The 15,713-nt window shown below is 41.5% G+C and overlaps 1 protein-coding gene across 3 annotated transcripts in view; it reads left to right on the top strand.

Moving 5' to 3' along the window:
• Positions 1-1,951: 1,951 nt before the first annotated feature.
• SLC12A6 (solute carrier family 12 member 6) overlaps positions 1,952-15,713 on the top strand; it is a 107,015-nt gene continuing 93,253 nt past the window's right edge. For 2 of the 3 annotated variants that reach the window (XM_066277235.1, XM_066277234.1), the window contains exon 1: positions 1,954-3,475. In XM_066277235.1, coding sequence (XP_066133332.1) covers positions 3,208-3,475 — 268 coding nt within the window. In that variant the 5' untranslated portion in view covers positions 1,954-3,207. Of the gene's footprint in view, positions 3,476-15,713 lie in introns of all 3 variants that reach the window. The other variant, XM_066277237.1, reaches the window with a different exon arrangement.

Genomic DNA, 15,713 nt, shown 5'->3' with positions numbered 1-15,713 from the left:
CGATGCTCTGCCCATCCGGGGCGTCGCTCTGTTGCAACCAGAGCCACTCTAGCACCTGAGGCAGAGGCCAAGGAGCCATCCCCAGCGCCGGGCTATCTTTGCTCCAGTGGAGCCTTGGCTGCGGGAGGGGAAGAGAGAGACAGAGAGGAAGGAGAGGGGGAGGGGTGGAGAAGCAGATGGGCGCTTCTCCTGTGTGCCCTGGCCAGGAATCGAACCCAGGACTTCTGCACGCCAGGCCAACGCTCTACCACTGAGCCAACCGGCCAGGGCCCGTGAAAATATTTTCTGACATTCAACTGGTCCATGGCCCAAAAAAGGTTGGGGACCACTATTTAAAGGAAAGGAGCCCTGGCCGGTTGGCTCAGCGGTAGAGCGTCGGCCTAGCGTGCGGAGGACCTAGGTTCGATTCCCGGCCAGGGCACATAGGAGAAGCGCCCATTTGCTTCTCCACCCCTCCACCGAGCCTTCCTCTCTGTCTCTTCCCCTCCCGCAGCCAAGGCTCCAATGGAGCAAAGATGGCCCTGGCGCTGGGGATGGCTCCTTGGCCTCTGCCTCAGGCGCTAGAGTGGCTCTGGTCGCAACATGGCGACACCCAGGATGGGCAGAGCATCGCCCCCTGGTGGGCAGAGCGTTGCCCCATGGTGGGCGTGCCGGGTGGATCCCGGTCGGTCGCATGCGGGAGTCTGACTGTCTCCCTGTTTCCAGCTTCAGAAAAATGCAAAAAATAATAATAATAAAAAAATAAAGGAAAGGAAAAGGGGGGAAATATAACAAAAAGTGCATAAATTTGAGGATACAATGCAACAATTTTCAACCTTTTTCATCTCATGATACACATAAACTAATTACTAAAATTCTGGCACACCAAAATATTTTTTTGCTGATCTGACAGAAAAATAGGTATAATTTTGATTCATTCACATCAGATGGCTATAGCTGCAGTGGCTTTTTGTTTTGTTTCGTTTTCCTATTTCACATGAGAGACTTGCATGGAGAAAAGTGGATACTTTTATAATGGCTAATATCACCTGATTTGGGGTGGTTAGTCTTCTTTATGACTCTGTAAGCTAGGGCACTATTATTACTATTACTATTATTAATTTTAAAAAGAGACAGGAAGGGAGATGAGAAGCATCAAATCGTAATTGCAGCACTTCAGTTTGAAGATTGCTTCTCATATGTGCCTTGACCAGGGGGACTCCAGCCAAGCCAGTAATCCCTTGCTCAAGCCAGCGACCTTGGTCTTCAAGGCAGCAACCCCTGAGCTCAAGCCCAATGAGCTCCACCCAAGCCTGTGACCTCAGGATTTTGAACCTAGGACCTCAGCATTCCCAAGTGGATGCTCTAGCCACTGCACCACCACAGTCTGGCTGGCTGTTGTCATTTTTTTATTTGACAACCTCTGAGAAAAGAAGTTTGTGCCCCTGACTAAATAGTAAGGTATTGAATGCTTTAAAAATTCTTTCTGCACACTAGCTGAAAATTGCTGCTACAATGCTTTAGGATAGTCCTCTACATAAAAATTCCATTAAGGGTCATACCTAGATATATGGTATTAGGAAGTTTGTGTTTTCTTTAAAAGTCAGTCAAGACTTTTCAAAAACACTTTTATTAAAGGGGATTTTTGAGGTTCTGAAGGTAAGGCTCAGCGCCTGCTCCCTGAGATGCCTCCAGAGTGAAAAGGGCCAACAAAGCAGGACCAAGAAGGAGAAGGATAGTGCACTTAGCTCAGGTCCGAACATCCGGAGTGCCCCGGACCTCCCACGTTCGGCCCCGCCCTCACCCGCCAATCCCGCTGCAATTCCAGCGAGCGCATGCGCGCAAGTCTGTCCGTCTTACTGCCGGTGGCAGAGGCTGGGCGGAGCTCCCCGCGGTTCCACCCTACGACCGCTACCCTCGCTTCTCTTGGGACCGTTAACCTCGAATGAGGAACAAGCCAGGAGGGAAGGGAGGGGCTACGGCGGCGCCGGCTCAGCCCGCCGGGCCCAGGGCCGGGAGCGGCGAGGTCACGTAACTGCTGTTCCGGCGTCTGGTCGGGGAGGGGGCGCCCTCCCCGCCAGCCCGAGCGCTCCCGGGTGTGCTGCGGCTCTGAAACAGTTACCCGCTCGTAAACAACAGCTGCGCGCGCACCCTGCATCAGCTGGCGCCGGGATCCCGCACCTGCGACCTCCTCCTCCCTTCATCGCCTCCCTCCTTACAGCAAGAGCCAGCCTAAGAAGTCGTCTCCTCTTCTGCTAGGACTCGAAGGAAAAACGGCGAGGGGCTGACCTGCGCCAGGGACCTGGTAGGGGAGGAAGCGTCTCCTGGAAGGAGTCGCGCGTCCTGTTACACGCAGGGGAAACCGACAAGCGGACCGTGGACTCGATGGACTAGCAACGACCTGCCACGACCCTGAGCTACAGTCTGAGGTGTCTCGATCCGCTAGCCGCTCTTCCCAAATCCCAGGGACCTTTCTGCCAGAAGAGCGGGCGGGCCACCCCCGCGGACCTCTTGGAGGCAGGAATCTGCTCTGCCCCTGCATCCTTCTCTGTTCACCCTTCTCTCCTCCTTCTCCTGTCCTAGTGTGGGATATTTTTCCCGTTATGCATGCGCACCTCTCCCACCAGACCCAAGTGGATTATCGGCCTCAGAAACCTCGGGTGGCTCTACACACACCTCCTCCCAGCCAGACCTGTGGGGTATTCACCTGATATACAACAGGTGGCTGGTGTACACTGGTTTTACAATCTCTCCGCTATATTTGCATGATAAGGGTGGCCCTGTGCGCACTCGCTCAACTAAAACCGTGGGACGTTTACCAGATAAAGGACTAACTACCTCGGCTGAAACCTGAGGGTCAAAGGGAGAAAGTCTTCACCTGCTTCTTTCTCTAAGACCATGGCACTGAACCCGCAGCCCTGGACCAGGAGGCATAGCTAGATAGCTCGTCATTCTGAAGGAACAAAGTTACACAAAATTGGCATCGTTTTGTCTTTTTTTCCCCTTATTTTTCATCTGCTAGTAGTGTACTTTCTAAGACAGTCCGCTTGAATTCTGAGTATAAAGGTTCTTATTTGGGGCTCTTTGTGGTGTGAATCAAGATAACTGAGGGGGTTTTTAAGTTATCTTTTCTATTTTTGTGATCAAAATCAGCTAGCGTAGGAGGAAGGATTTTGCAGTTTTTTCCCTTTTTTTCTTTGCCCTTATAAAGGAAAAGAAAAAGAAAAAATGCATCCTCCAGAAACCACCAAGATGGCTTCAGTTCGGTTCATGGTGACACCAACAAAGATTGATGATATTCCAGGTTTGTCAGACACCAGCCCAGACCTCAGTTCCCGATCCAGTTCCCGAGTAAGATTTAGTTCCCGGGAGAGTGTGCCAGAAACAAGCCGTAGTGAGCCTATGAGTGAGATGTCTGGAGCCACCACTTCACTGGCAACTGTGGCACTGGATCCGGCCAGTGACCGGACTTCTAACCCCCAGGATGTTACTGAGGGTAAGTAAAACACAGATGACAGGATTCTTTCATTGCTTATTTTCCAAGGATGACTGTCTTCTGGGAAGATCATTTTTCTGTTACACAGTAATCAGGAACCAAGACACCTCTTTTTCAGATGCTTAGGAACCCTTTGAAATAATTATTAGCATAGTGACTCTTGGTAGTAGTAATGTGACATGCAGTAAGGTATATGGCAAGAAGGAAAGTAGGTGTATATTTTGACTGCCTCATTTTTGTCTCCTTAGAATTGAAATGGGTATTTTGGTTAAGGATGAATGGCAAAGAATTTAATAGTTTTTCATCACAGAGAATCCAAGATTGTAAAATTTAGTGGAGAGCTAGCTTTGGGGCTCTAACTTAACAGTCTACTTTTAAGGCCTCTTACAAGGAGTAGTTATTGACCATATTAGTTATTGGCTTTCCTACAAAGACTTCAGGTATTGTATCACAAAATTCTTTTTAAAAATGTATATTTTAGCCTGACCAGGCAGTGGCGCAGTGGATAGAGTGTCGGACTGGGATGCGGAGGACCCAGGTTCGAGACCTCGAGGTCACCAGCTTAAGCGCGGGCTCATCTGGTGTGAGCAAAGCTCACCAGCTTGGACCCAAGGTCGCTGGCTTGAGCAAGGGGTTACTCAGTCTGCTGAAGGCCCACGGTCAAGGCACATATGAGAAAGCAATCAATGAACAACTAAGGTGTTGCAACAAAAAAAATACTGATGATTGATGCTTCTCATCTCTCTCGGTTCCTGTCTGTCTGTCCCTATCTATCTGTCCCTCTCTCTGACTCTTGCTCTGTCTCAAAAAAAAGGAAAAAAAAAGTGACCCTGCCTAGGTAAAAAAAAAAAAAAAAAAAAAAAAGTATATTTTAGCCTGACCAGGCAGTGGCTCAGTGAATAGAGCATCGGACTGGGACGTGGAGGACCCAGGTTCGAAATCCCGAGGTTGCCAGCTGGAGCATGGGCTCATCTGGTTTGAGCAAGGCTCCCCAGCTTGAGCCCAAGGTCGCTGGATTGAGCAAGGGGGCATTAAGTCTGCTGTAGCCCCCTGTCAGGGCACATATGGGAAAGCAATCAATGAACAACTAAGGGGCCACAACAAAGAATTGATGTTTCTCATCTCTCTCCCTTCCTACCTGTCTGTCCCTCTCTCTGTCACACACACACAAAAAGTATATTTTAAGTGACAGTGGATCAAGTATCTAAGCTCACTCCAGGTGGGGCCAAATAGATCTATTGTGCTATCCTATCTAATAGAGAAATTCTAAAGAGTCTTTTAGGGCCTAATTGCTACATGATCATTTCACTTTGAACTTTAAGTGGAATGTATTGAGTATTGAGCCTTTGCAGCCAGAAAGTAGCACATGAGCCACTTATGACTTAGATTGACCACGACAGACTTTTAGATTTCTGAACCAATTTGTGTTGGCTAACTTGGAAATTTTCATTGGAAATAGTGGGAAGAGGCAATGAAGAGAGAGGTGAATGAAGAGATCGTAACATTTTTAGGACTCTAAAGTTTGAGAACTGCTGTACTACTTTATATATTTAGTTTAATATTCTTTATATATTTAGTTCTGTATTCTAGTTTATGTAGGTATGTCTGGTAGTGAAAATTTCTTGTAAGAATCTTAGAGTCTGAAAATGATGTTCTACCCAGATTTGAAAACCATAGCTTCAACCACTGACTTGTGAAAGTGAGGCTGACTTGCCATTTTCTAGTGTCAGGAAATGTTGTTCCTTCTAACCTAAAGGGTGCAGGAAAACAGAATGATTTCAGTTCCTTATTTCTGTTTGTATTTTTAAATGTTTGGAAACAAGGTAGATTTGGTAGAAGTTTATAGTCCCAGAATTCACTTAAACTCAACTAATCATTTATTTAGTAGGAGATATTGCAAGTTGGTTCCTGGACTTAACTGTTTTCAACTTAACAAATTTTGCACTGTATACCACGTAAAATTTTATATAAAATTACATGGTGAAATAAAAAATAATTTATCAAATAACTTATGAACTAAAAATAATTTCTTTTTCTCCACATTAACTCTGAAGTATAGTTTTAGTTATTTATCCTACTGTATTTTAAGTTGTAAAAATGCCAGGTAAAGACTGTAACAGTTAATTATTTCATTAGGTGATTTATAGTTAAATGTTATTAGACTTCTGGACAATATGTTATGGAATTGTATTTGTATTTTGTCTTAAAAAGTGGGCTTGTTTCTGTAATGTGTTAGCTTTGCAGAACAGGATCCTTGTTCAGGATCTCTTACCTGTAAGCATTCCTTATAGTCCAGAGTGGTGTCATTTTATACTATAAGGGTAAAACTGGGTACAAGTCTAGGTGAAATCTATGTTGTTTGTGAGTACATAAGTTAAAGGTTGGCTCTGTATCTAACACGTTCCTTAATGTTTGAATACTCTCTGGTACCAGATGAAAGGGAAATTATCCAGCATTGGATCACATTTTCCCCCATATTCTTGGGAAACTAATATCCTACATTCTTCCTACTTTCCCAATGACCTACTTTTTCTCTTTCTTCATATATATATATATATATAATATATTTTATTCTTATGATGATTATCATCCTACAATATATCTTCCCCACCATTAGAGATAATTGGTTAGAAATATAATTATTTCACCTTTGGCTTCATGATACTCTTATTAGACATAGATCTTCAAAGGATACTGTTGTCAAGAAGATTAAGGACATGCAATCTACATTTGTCTCTGGGCTGTAGTTACTATAGGAAAACTGGTATTTCCTTTTCTACAGTTGACTCTATCTTTAAGCTCATAGAATTGCATTTCAGAATTGTGTTTGCTATTTTAATATTTAGAATTACGTGATTTTTTGGGAGGGGCCTTTCTATACATCCTTATGTGGTTATGATTTTGGCATGATTTTCAATCCTTTCCTCACAATCCTCATGCCCTCCGTGTTTCTTCCTGTAGAGAAGCTTACCACCAAAGTTTATTTTCTTATTATATATCTTTTACTTATATTATATTGCATAACCAAGGTCAGGGTGACACATGAAGTTTTAAATACTTATTTCTAGGTTTTAATTTTTTTCTGCTGTTGGCCTTTTAAAAGTAGGTAATTATCTTTCTGCTATCAAAGTATTTATTGTCCTCCCTTCATTGCATCAGGATCCCATTAGAATTTGTGGGGATGTCCAGTTAGTAAATAAAATGAAATCTCTTACCATTGTATTTGCTTATGCATGAAGAATGCCTTAAAAACACAGGGGGAACTATTAAGAATGGGTATCTCTGGAGAGTTTTGAAAATAGAATGGAGAGTGAGACTCTTCCTTTAAACAATTCAGAAGGACAGGTACTGTTTTTTATATTAAGTGTATCATTTTGATAACAAAATTTTTAAAGAGGTATAGCATGCTAGGGAACCTCACATAATCAAGAATCGAATTCTGGTCAAATCTCATTTTAGTGAATGAGGAAATTAAGGCTTATAGAGATGGTTATTTGGCAGATCACAGTGTGACAAAGCCAGGACTGAAGTGCAGGCCTCCTGGCTTCTATCCAGTACATTCCATTTATATCATTTGCCTCTGCTAGGATGAACATTTATTACATTTGCCTCATAACCATTTGGTTATCTCGATGATTATTAAAACAAGAATATCAAAACAGATCAGGGAACGTATTTTTACATGTCTTATACAGGCCGTAATACATTTCAACTTTTACAGTTCACTATGGCTCCAATATGGGTGAGGGACTAAGGTATGAATTATAGGAAATATACAGGTAAGATAGTTTCTACCTTTAAAGAGCTCATCCACAGTGGTGAACATGATGAGAACATTATCTATTCCTTCACCAAACATCTGAGTGAGCATTTATGGGTCAGGCCCTATTCTGGGTATTAAGGATGCAGGACTGATAAAAAGAGTCCCGTAACTGTTCTAAGGAAAATTATGATCTAATAGAAAAAGGAAACAAATTTTCATATAAGTTATAGTGCTGTATAATATAACAATAGAAATATACTACAAAATACAAAAAAGAAAAATACAGCAAATTTTAGAATAATGCAGTAGAAGAATAAAAACAGTAAATGAAAATGATGAACTGAGGTAAAATGGAAACGCTTACAGACTGGAGGAATTAATGAGGTAAAGTGGTTGTGAAATATGTAGAAAGATTAAATAAACACTGTGGTCAGAATGTTTAATGTTGGAGTTAATGGTTTCAGAGGAGAGGCAATTCCAGTGTTAACATGATATGTTGTGCAGCCTTGGGAGTGGGTTTCTGAAGTGGAGTAAAAGTAAAAGCCAATTGAGTCAAGGAACTCTGTGTATACAACTTTGAGACTAGCTGTTACCAAGTTTTTATGGAGCAGTGTTAGGTGCTAGAGATACAGAAGTAATTAAGGTAAGTTCCTCCTACAAGGAGTCACCTTCTCTGAAATCTTTCCTGATTCAACTCCATATCCAGATAGGAGAGATTAGTTCTTTATGTCCCCATACCTCTTACACGGATTATTACTGCAGCAGTACCTATTTCACTTAATTTTGTTTTATTTACATATTTATATTTTTCTTAATTAGGTTGTAAAGTTCTCTTGAGGACAGGGACACAAAGTTTTTGTATCTTGAGCACCTAGAATAATGGTGATGTCACATAACTTGTAGTCCATAAATATATATTGAGTTAAAGATCTAGAGTGATAAAAAGAGAAATACAAACAAAAATTAAAAGCATACTGTGATAAAGGCAAATGACATCTACCTACTAAAGCAGTGAAGCTTCCTTTGGCTACATATTGGCAGTATCTAGCAATCTTTTTTATTTTTTTAATTAAAAATTTTTTTAGTGCACGAGAGAGACACACACACAGGAAGGGAGAGAGATGAGAAGTATCAGGTAGTTGCGCACTTTAGTTCATCGATTGCTTCTTGCCTTGACTGGGGGCTCCAACCCAGCCAGTGACCCCTTGCTCAAGCCAGTGACCTTGGGCTCAAGCCAGCAACCTTCAGCTTTAAGCCAACAACCTTTGGGCTCAAGCCAGTGACTTTTCGGCTTCAAGCCAGCAACCATTGGGCTCAAGCCAGCAACCATAGGGTCATGTAGATGATGCCACACTCAAGCCAGCAACCCGGTTCTCAAGCTGGTGAGCCTGTGCTCAAGCCAGATGAGCCTACACTCATCAAGCTACCGACCTTGGGGTTTCAAATCTCTGTGTCCCAGGTTGATGCTGTATTCACTGTGCGACTACTGGTCAGGATAAAAAAATTTTTTTGAGAGCAAGGGAGAGAAAGAAGCATCAACTCGTTCCACTTAGTTGTGCCATTGATTGCTTCTCCTATGTGCCCTGATTGGGGCTCCAACCTGCGACCTTGGGATAGAGCCAGTGACCCCAGGTTCCATCGGGCGACTTCAGCACTCCGGGGTGATGCTCTATCCACTACGCAACCAGCCAGGGCCTAGCAATCATTCTAAAAAAATAGCCTGACCAGGCGGTGGCGCAGTGGGTAAAGCGTGGGACTGGACCCAGGTTCGAAACCCCGAGGTTGCCAACTTGAGCGCGGGCTCATCTGGTTTGAGCAAAAGCTTACCAGCTTGAGCCCAAGGTCGCTGGCTCAAGCAAGGGGTTACTCGGTCTGCTGAAGGCTCGTGGTCAAGGCACATATGAGAAAGCAATCAATGAACAACTAAGGTGTTGCAACGCGCAACAAAAAACTAATGATTGATGCTTCTCATCTCTTCGTTCCTGTCTGTCTGTCCCTGTCTATCCCTCTCTCTGACTCTCTCTCTCTCTCTCTGTCTCTGTAAAAGAAAAAAAAAAACCTCTGCCCCATTCTCAGGCATTCTGATGTAATTGCATGAGTAGTTTTTAAAAGTTCTTCACCTTGGCCTGACCAGGAGCATCCGACTGGGACACAGAGGACCCAGGTTCGAAACCCCGAGGTTGCAGGCTCATCTGTTTTGAGCAAAGCTCACCAGCTTGAACCCAAGGTTGCTGTCTTGAGTAAGGGGTCACTCGATCTGCTGTAGCCCCCCAGTCAAGGCACATATGAAAAATCAATGAGCAACTAAGGTGCCACAACTATGAGTTGATGCTTCTCATCTCTCTCCCTTCCTGTCTATCTGTCCTAGCTGTCCCTCTCTGTCTCTCTCTGTCTCTGTCACCCCCCAAAAAAGTTCTTCAGCATGTTCTCATAAAAGACCAGAGTTGAAAACCATAGCTCAAAAGGGGAAAGTGATTAATGCTACCACCATGGGATGAACTTTTCCACCTGAGGTGGGCTTTGAAGGGTGGATTAAGCACAGCAGGCTTTTCCTTAACTGTCAGAATGTCTTACACTGACATATGGACATTTAGCCTACTGGGCTGGTCTACCAATTCTTTGTTAACAGTGGGTCTCATTAGTGACTCATGGTAGGGTTAAATCAGAGTAATGTTTGACTAAGTAACTTAAAAGCAATTCTTTTGGCCCTGGCCAGTCAGCTGAGTGGATAGAGTGTCAGACCACCATGTGGATGTCCCAGGTTCGATCCCTGGTCAGGGCACATGGTAGAAGTGACCACCTGCTTTTCTTCCCCTCTTTTCCCTTCTCATAGCCAGTGGCTTGATTGACCCGAGTGTCAGCGCTAAGGATAGATTGGCTGATTTAAGCATCGGCCCTAGAAAGGGGTTGCTGGGTGGATCCCAGTTGGGGCACATGTAGGAATCTGTCTATCTCTCCTCCTCTCACTTTAAAAAAAAAAACAAAACACACTTTTTTTTCCCCACAAGAACATGTTTCAAAATACCAAGCACTCTTTTTATACTTTTCAAAAAAACTTCTGGTTTTTTGCTCCAAACCAAAATATAGGGGTCCTCAGGTTAGAACACAGTTCAGTTTCTACAAAAGTGATGTGACCTGAATTTTGGTGTAAGTCGAAACACGCCCTAGCCTAAGTCACTTACCTATCCTAACATAGTTGTAAAATCATAATCTAGAACATAAAAACACAACTAAGCCACAGAAAAAGGAAAAGGATATAAATGTACTGTGTACACTGTACTGTAGTAACAGAAAGAATGACTAAAAATGAGTGTAAAAAATTTTTTTTACCTTTATTCCTTTGGTTGGTTTGCACAGTAGAAGGGGTATTGCAAGGTGGGAGAGAGTGACCTATTGGGAGGAGGAAGCTGGAGAGGCAGGGGAACCTGCAGAAGGTGCTGGAGATACTGGGTCAGGTGAATCAGGATTGCCTAGGAACACGCTGTACTACAGGTGTTTCACCTTGAGAAGCAGCTGATGTGGAGGGTACAGGATCTGCTCCAGGCCTCTCTGCCTTCAAGAATTGTTCCAGACTAGTCTGAAACTAGTTCACCCACATAGTCTGTAAGTATGACGCTAACAGCATAAGCCAAAACACGTCTCAATTTTTTAAAGTTTTTATGGGAGTGTCATAAACTCGAAGCACCACATGTTGAGACTGTCGTAACCCAAGGACCCCCTGCAAGTGAATTATATTGCATTGCCAATCACAAGTGATAATTACTCTTCTTTTATTTATTTATTTTTTATTGATTGATTTTAGAATGAGGAGAGAGAGAGAAGGGGGAGCGAGACATATCAACTAATAGTTGCTTTTTTTTTTTTTTTTTGGTATTTTTCTGAAGTTGAAAACGGGGAGGCAGTCAGACAGACTCCCGCATACGCCCGACTGGGATCCACCCGGCATGCCCACCAGGGGGCAATGCTCTGCCCATCTGGGGCATCGCTCTGTTGCATCCAGAGCCATTCTAGCGCCTGAGGCAAAGGCCACAGAGCCATCCTCGGCGCCTAGGCCAACTTTGCTCCAATGGAGCCTTGGCTGCGGGAGGGGAAGAGAGATACAGAGAGGAAGGAGAGGGGGAGGGGTGGAGAAGCAGATGGGCGCTTCTCCTGTGTGCCCTTGCTGGGAATCGAACCCAGGACTCCTGCATGCCAGGCCGACGAGTTGCTTCACTTTTGTTGTTCATTTATTGCTTGTTGTATGTGCTTTACCTGGCAAACCCGGGGTTTTGACTGGCAACCTCAGCATTCCAGGTTGATGCTTCATCCACTGTGCCACAATAGGTCAGGCTTAATTACCCTTCTTTTAAATATACTTTTAATATTGTATGAGTGTTGAATACTTATCCATTTCACTTTGACACTCTATTAGTGAGCCAGAAAAATGTATGTATGATATTTTTATAATGGATAGTTTTATAAAATGGATAGTTTTATAAGAATACATGGATTTGCTACCTTCTTCGCCTACTTAATAACATCCTCTAATAGATTTTTTATGGGTTTTTAGTATCACTTGTCTGAAATATTTTGGTTATAAACCACAGCTGTTTTCTCCTCCATACTCCATATCCAATGATTAGACTTTATAAGATGCTATTTTGTACCACAAGAAGCAATCAGCCAAATCCAGAATATGGGAGATTTTATTGAATAGATTCTTCAAGAAATAAAAGTCCTAGAGTGGAGATAGAATTTTGACAAGGGAGGGAAAGCTTTTCAGATAAAAAGTGTATCAACCAAATGCAGTGTATGAACTTTGTTTGGATCCACATGTGAACGAAACAACTGTTAAAAGACACTGAGATAATCAGGGAAATGTGACCATGTACTTGGTATTAAATGATATAAAGGAATTTTGAATTTTCATATATATTTATGACTTGGTAATGTAAAGGCCTTATCTTTGGAGTTTCATATTGAAGTATTTATAGATGAAATGAAACGTCCACCCCACCCCGAAACAAAATTTGAGGAGAGATATACAAAACAAGATTGACAACCATATCTAATTTATTGAATTGGAGTCAAAGGTACGTGAGGATGCATTTTACTGTTCTCTCTGCTTTTGTGTATATTTGAAAATATCTATAGTGAAAAACTTTTAAAAGATTGAACTGCAGTTAAGGTGCTTTAATAGAAACGACTTTGTTTCATAGAAGTCTGTCATAGAATTCTTTATTTAGGTCAGTGGTTTTCAACCCTTTTACACTCAGGGACCGGTGACCTAACCGGCCAGAAAGGGAAACACTCACTCATCACATAAAGTTTTATTTTACCCACACCTAACAGTTCAACACGGTACAAGTTGGTTCTTGATTTCCGAATTCCACATGTACAACGCACTGAATACTACATAAGTAGGTCCAAGTGTTTCTTCTCTGTTGCTTGTGATTGATAAATGCTCTGCAAGGTGCAAAAGGTGGTTTGAACAAGCCTACAAGTTCCAAAGATATCTAAGACTACCTCAATAGAGTTTTCATCAATCTAGGCTGATTAAGTGTCAGTTACCGTGAGCATAAGTGAATTTGACTAAGATCAGTGGGTCTATAATCTTCATGAAACATCGGGGTGGCTAATTCTTTCACAGACCCACACAAAATTTCTGGCAGATGAGCAGCAGTTCACGGAGTGGTAGCTGAAAAACTCTGCCTTAGATAATTGTATTAAATATCAGTGATTGGTAAAGCGATTGCTTCAACTTCTTGTCTTTTATCTTTAGTCTCTTCTGTGTCATCACTGATTCTTCCTACTGGGGACTTCATTCTTTTTCTCTCACTGGCATGTTTCTTAATTCCAGATTCTCATAAGTTTTGCTTTGATATTACCTGTACTGGAATAGAAAAGAAGGAAGAAGACACTCTTGGGGACCTGCGAACCTCATAAAAGCCATGCTTTGTCATTTAAGGCTGTTATAAAATGAATGTTTCTAATGCTGACTTTTAAGGCAATTTGTGATGACCTATGAGGATGATATTATGCTATGAACTTTTGGATAGTGAACTCTTTTTTTGTCCCCTCTGCCTAATAAGTACTTGACTAGCAAGACCTTTATGCAAATTCTAAAAAGGCACCCCTTCCAAACGTCACTGGAGAAGGGCCCGCTGCATTCCAGCACACAGCTTGCAGTCCTTGCTCTTTTGTCCTGACAGTCTGCACAGCTGCATCTGGTGGGCTTGTTGACGCAGAGCATTGAAAATTACATGGGTGTTAAGGTCTTGGTGACGTGATTCTTAACAGTAGGTATGAAAATTTGGGAAACTATATTGTAGGAATTATGAAATCATTTTATTTTGTGAATATATAGAACAATTATTTTAATGAAGTGTTGTAAGTAAATGGGAAAACAAGATATTCCCATTAAAATATTGTGATTTAGTGCTTTGTTGTATTTTGTGTAGTCCCAGCAATTAAATATGAAGATGTGAGCACAAAATTTCAGAATATAAATACACACACACAGCACCCTTGCTTTAACTGCTTAAGTGCAATAGTTGATTAATAGGAAACACTACCAAATTTGCTCAGTTCTAAGGTGTTCATTTGTCATATTTTCTGATATTCAGGTGCATTTTACTTTTGAAGAATTTTAAGCTACTTTAAACTCATTGATGGAATTTAGAGTTAACAAAATTTCAGAATCAAGTCAGCATTGTATATAAAGCAACCTGAGAGGCTCTGCAAAAATCTTTGGATGTCTTAATTGAAAAAAAAAATGTAAGGGCTGAAGTTTTCGTTTTTTCCTCTAAAATTGAGTTTTTTGTAGTTGAAAAGTACAATATTAGAAAATAAGTGCTTTATTAAGTTAAAGGAAATGACAAGTATGTTTAGATCTTAATCCTAACTTTGTTCTTTTCTCGCTTTTTTTAATATAAAATTTCTTGTTATTTTAGCTAAGGTCTGGGTTTCAGTCTCTGGTTTCTGTGCGAAATTAGTCAGTGGCAACTTCTGCTTTGCATTTTTATCACTCCATTATTAAGCCTTATCACCTTATTACATTTCTAATGGCCTTGAGAAACTCATGTAAGATACTCACCTTATAGCATTCATCTGTTTACAGTTGGAAGATACTTTAATTTTTGGCATGGTGGTATCTGAATTTTCTCCATTTTACCAGCTGAGTCTACTGTTACTTTAGACATAGGCTATTCATTTTTCATATTGCTAGTTTTAAAAAAGAAAACAGTAATAGTTTAAAATTATTGCATACATGTGTAGATTTTTAATGTGAGGAGCTGTGAGAAATTGAATCCAACAGATATTTATCTTTATTCTATTTTGAGAGTATTAACGTCTAGCTTTTTAAAAAATATCTAGAAATAAAATTTATTTTCACAGCTGGCTAATTTACATCCTAAATTGCATGTTAACTTATTTTTTTCTAGTTTGGCAGTTTGTGCTAATTTCCAAATAAAATTTTAATAATAAATAGGAAATAGGAAAACATTCTTTCCTATTAGATAAAATCGATTCTTTTCCTGAAAAATTATCAGTTTTGATATTTTTTCACTTAAAAAAAAATCATTTGTAGCCTGACCTGTGGTGGTGCAACGGATAGAACGTCGACCTGGAATGCTGAGGTCCCAGGTTCAAAACCCTGGGCTTGTGTGGTCAAGACACATACAAGAAACAACTACTATGAGTTGATGCTTCTCACTTCTCCCCTCTTTTCTCCTTCTCTCCCTCCCTCTCTCCCCTCTCTTTAAAATTAATAAATAAAATCTTTTAAAAAATAAAATAAGTCATTTTCTTCTGAGCTAAGATGGGACTTTTTATTCAGGAGAAAACTGAAGCTAATATGAGTAAATAAGCTGCCCAAGGTCATACACGTAATACATTGAATAATAGTGATTTGAAACCAGGTATGTGATTCTAAGTACCATTGTCTTGTCATTGCACTTTCTCTACTAACTGTAGTTGGCTCTGTTGAAACATTTATTAAGCTTCAGCTGTATAGTACAGTAGAGGAAGCATAAAAGAAATGTAATTTTTTTTTTTTTTTACAGGGACAGAGAGAGAGTCAGAGGGATAGATAGAGACAGATGGGAACGGAGAGAAATGAGAAGCATCAATCATCAGTTTTTCATTGCGACACCTTAGTTGTTCATTGATTACTTTCTCATATGTGCCTTGACCGTGGGCATTCAGCAGACCGAGTAACCCCTTGCTCGAGCCAGTGACCTTGGGTCCAAGCTGGTGAGCTCTGCTCAAACCAGATGAGCCTGCACTTAAGCTGGCGACCTTGGGGTCTTGAACCTGGGTCTTCCGCATCTCCAGTCCGATGCTCTATTCACTGCGCCACTGCCTGGTCAGGCAAAGAAATGTAATTTTTATGTTCTATGTACATTTTTGAAATTATATTATGTGGCATTTGGGGGCATGAAAGGAAATATTGGGGTGGGGGCAGTTCATAAAATGGTATTTCCCAAATAAAAA

Source organism: Saccopteryx bilineata, chromosome 4 (genome assembly GCF_036850765.1).
Source record: "Saccopteryx bilineata isolate mSacBil1 chromosome 4, mSacBil1_pri_phased_curated, whole genome shotgun sequence".
Lineage (NCBI taxonomy): Eukaryota > Metazoa > Chordata > Mammalia > Chiroptera > Emballonuridae > Saccopteryx > Saccopteryx bilineata.
The sequence above is the reverse complement of the archived record's forward strand: the minus strand, read 5'-3'. Positions and strand labels throughout refer to the sequence as shown.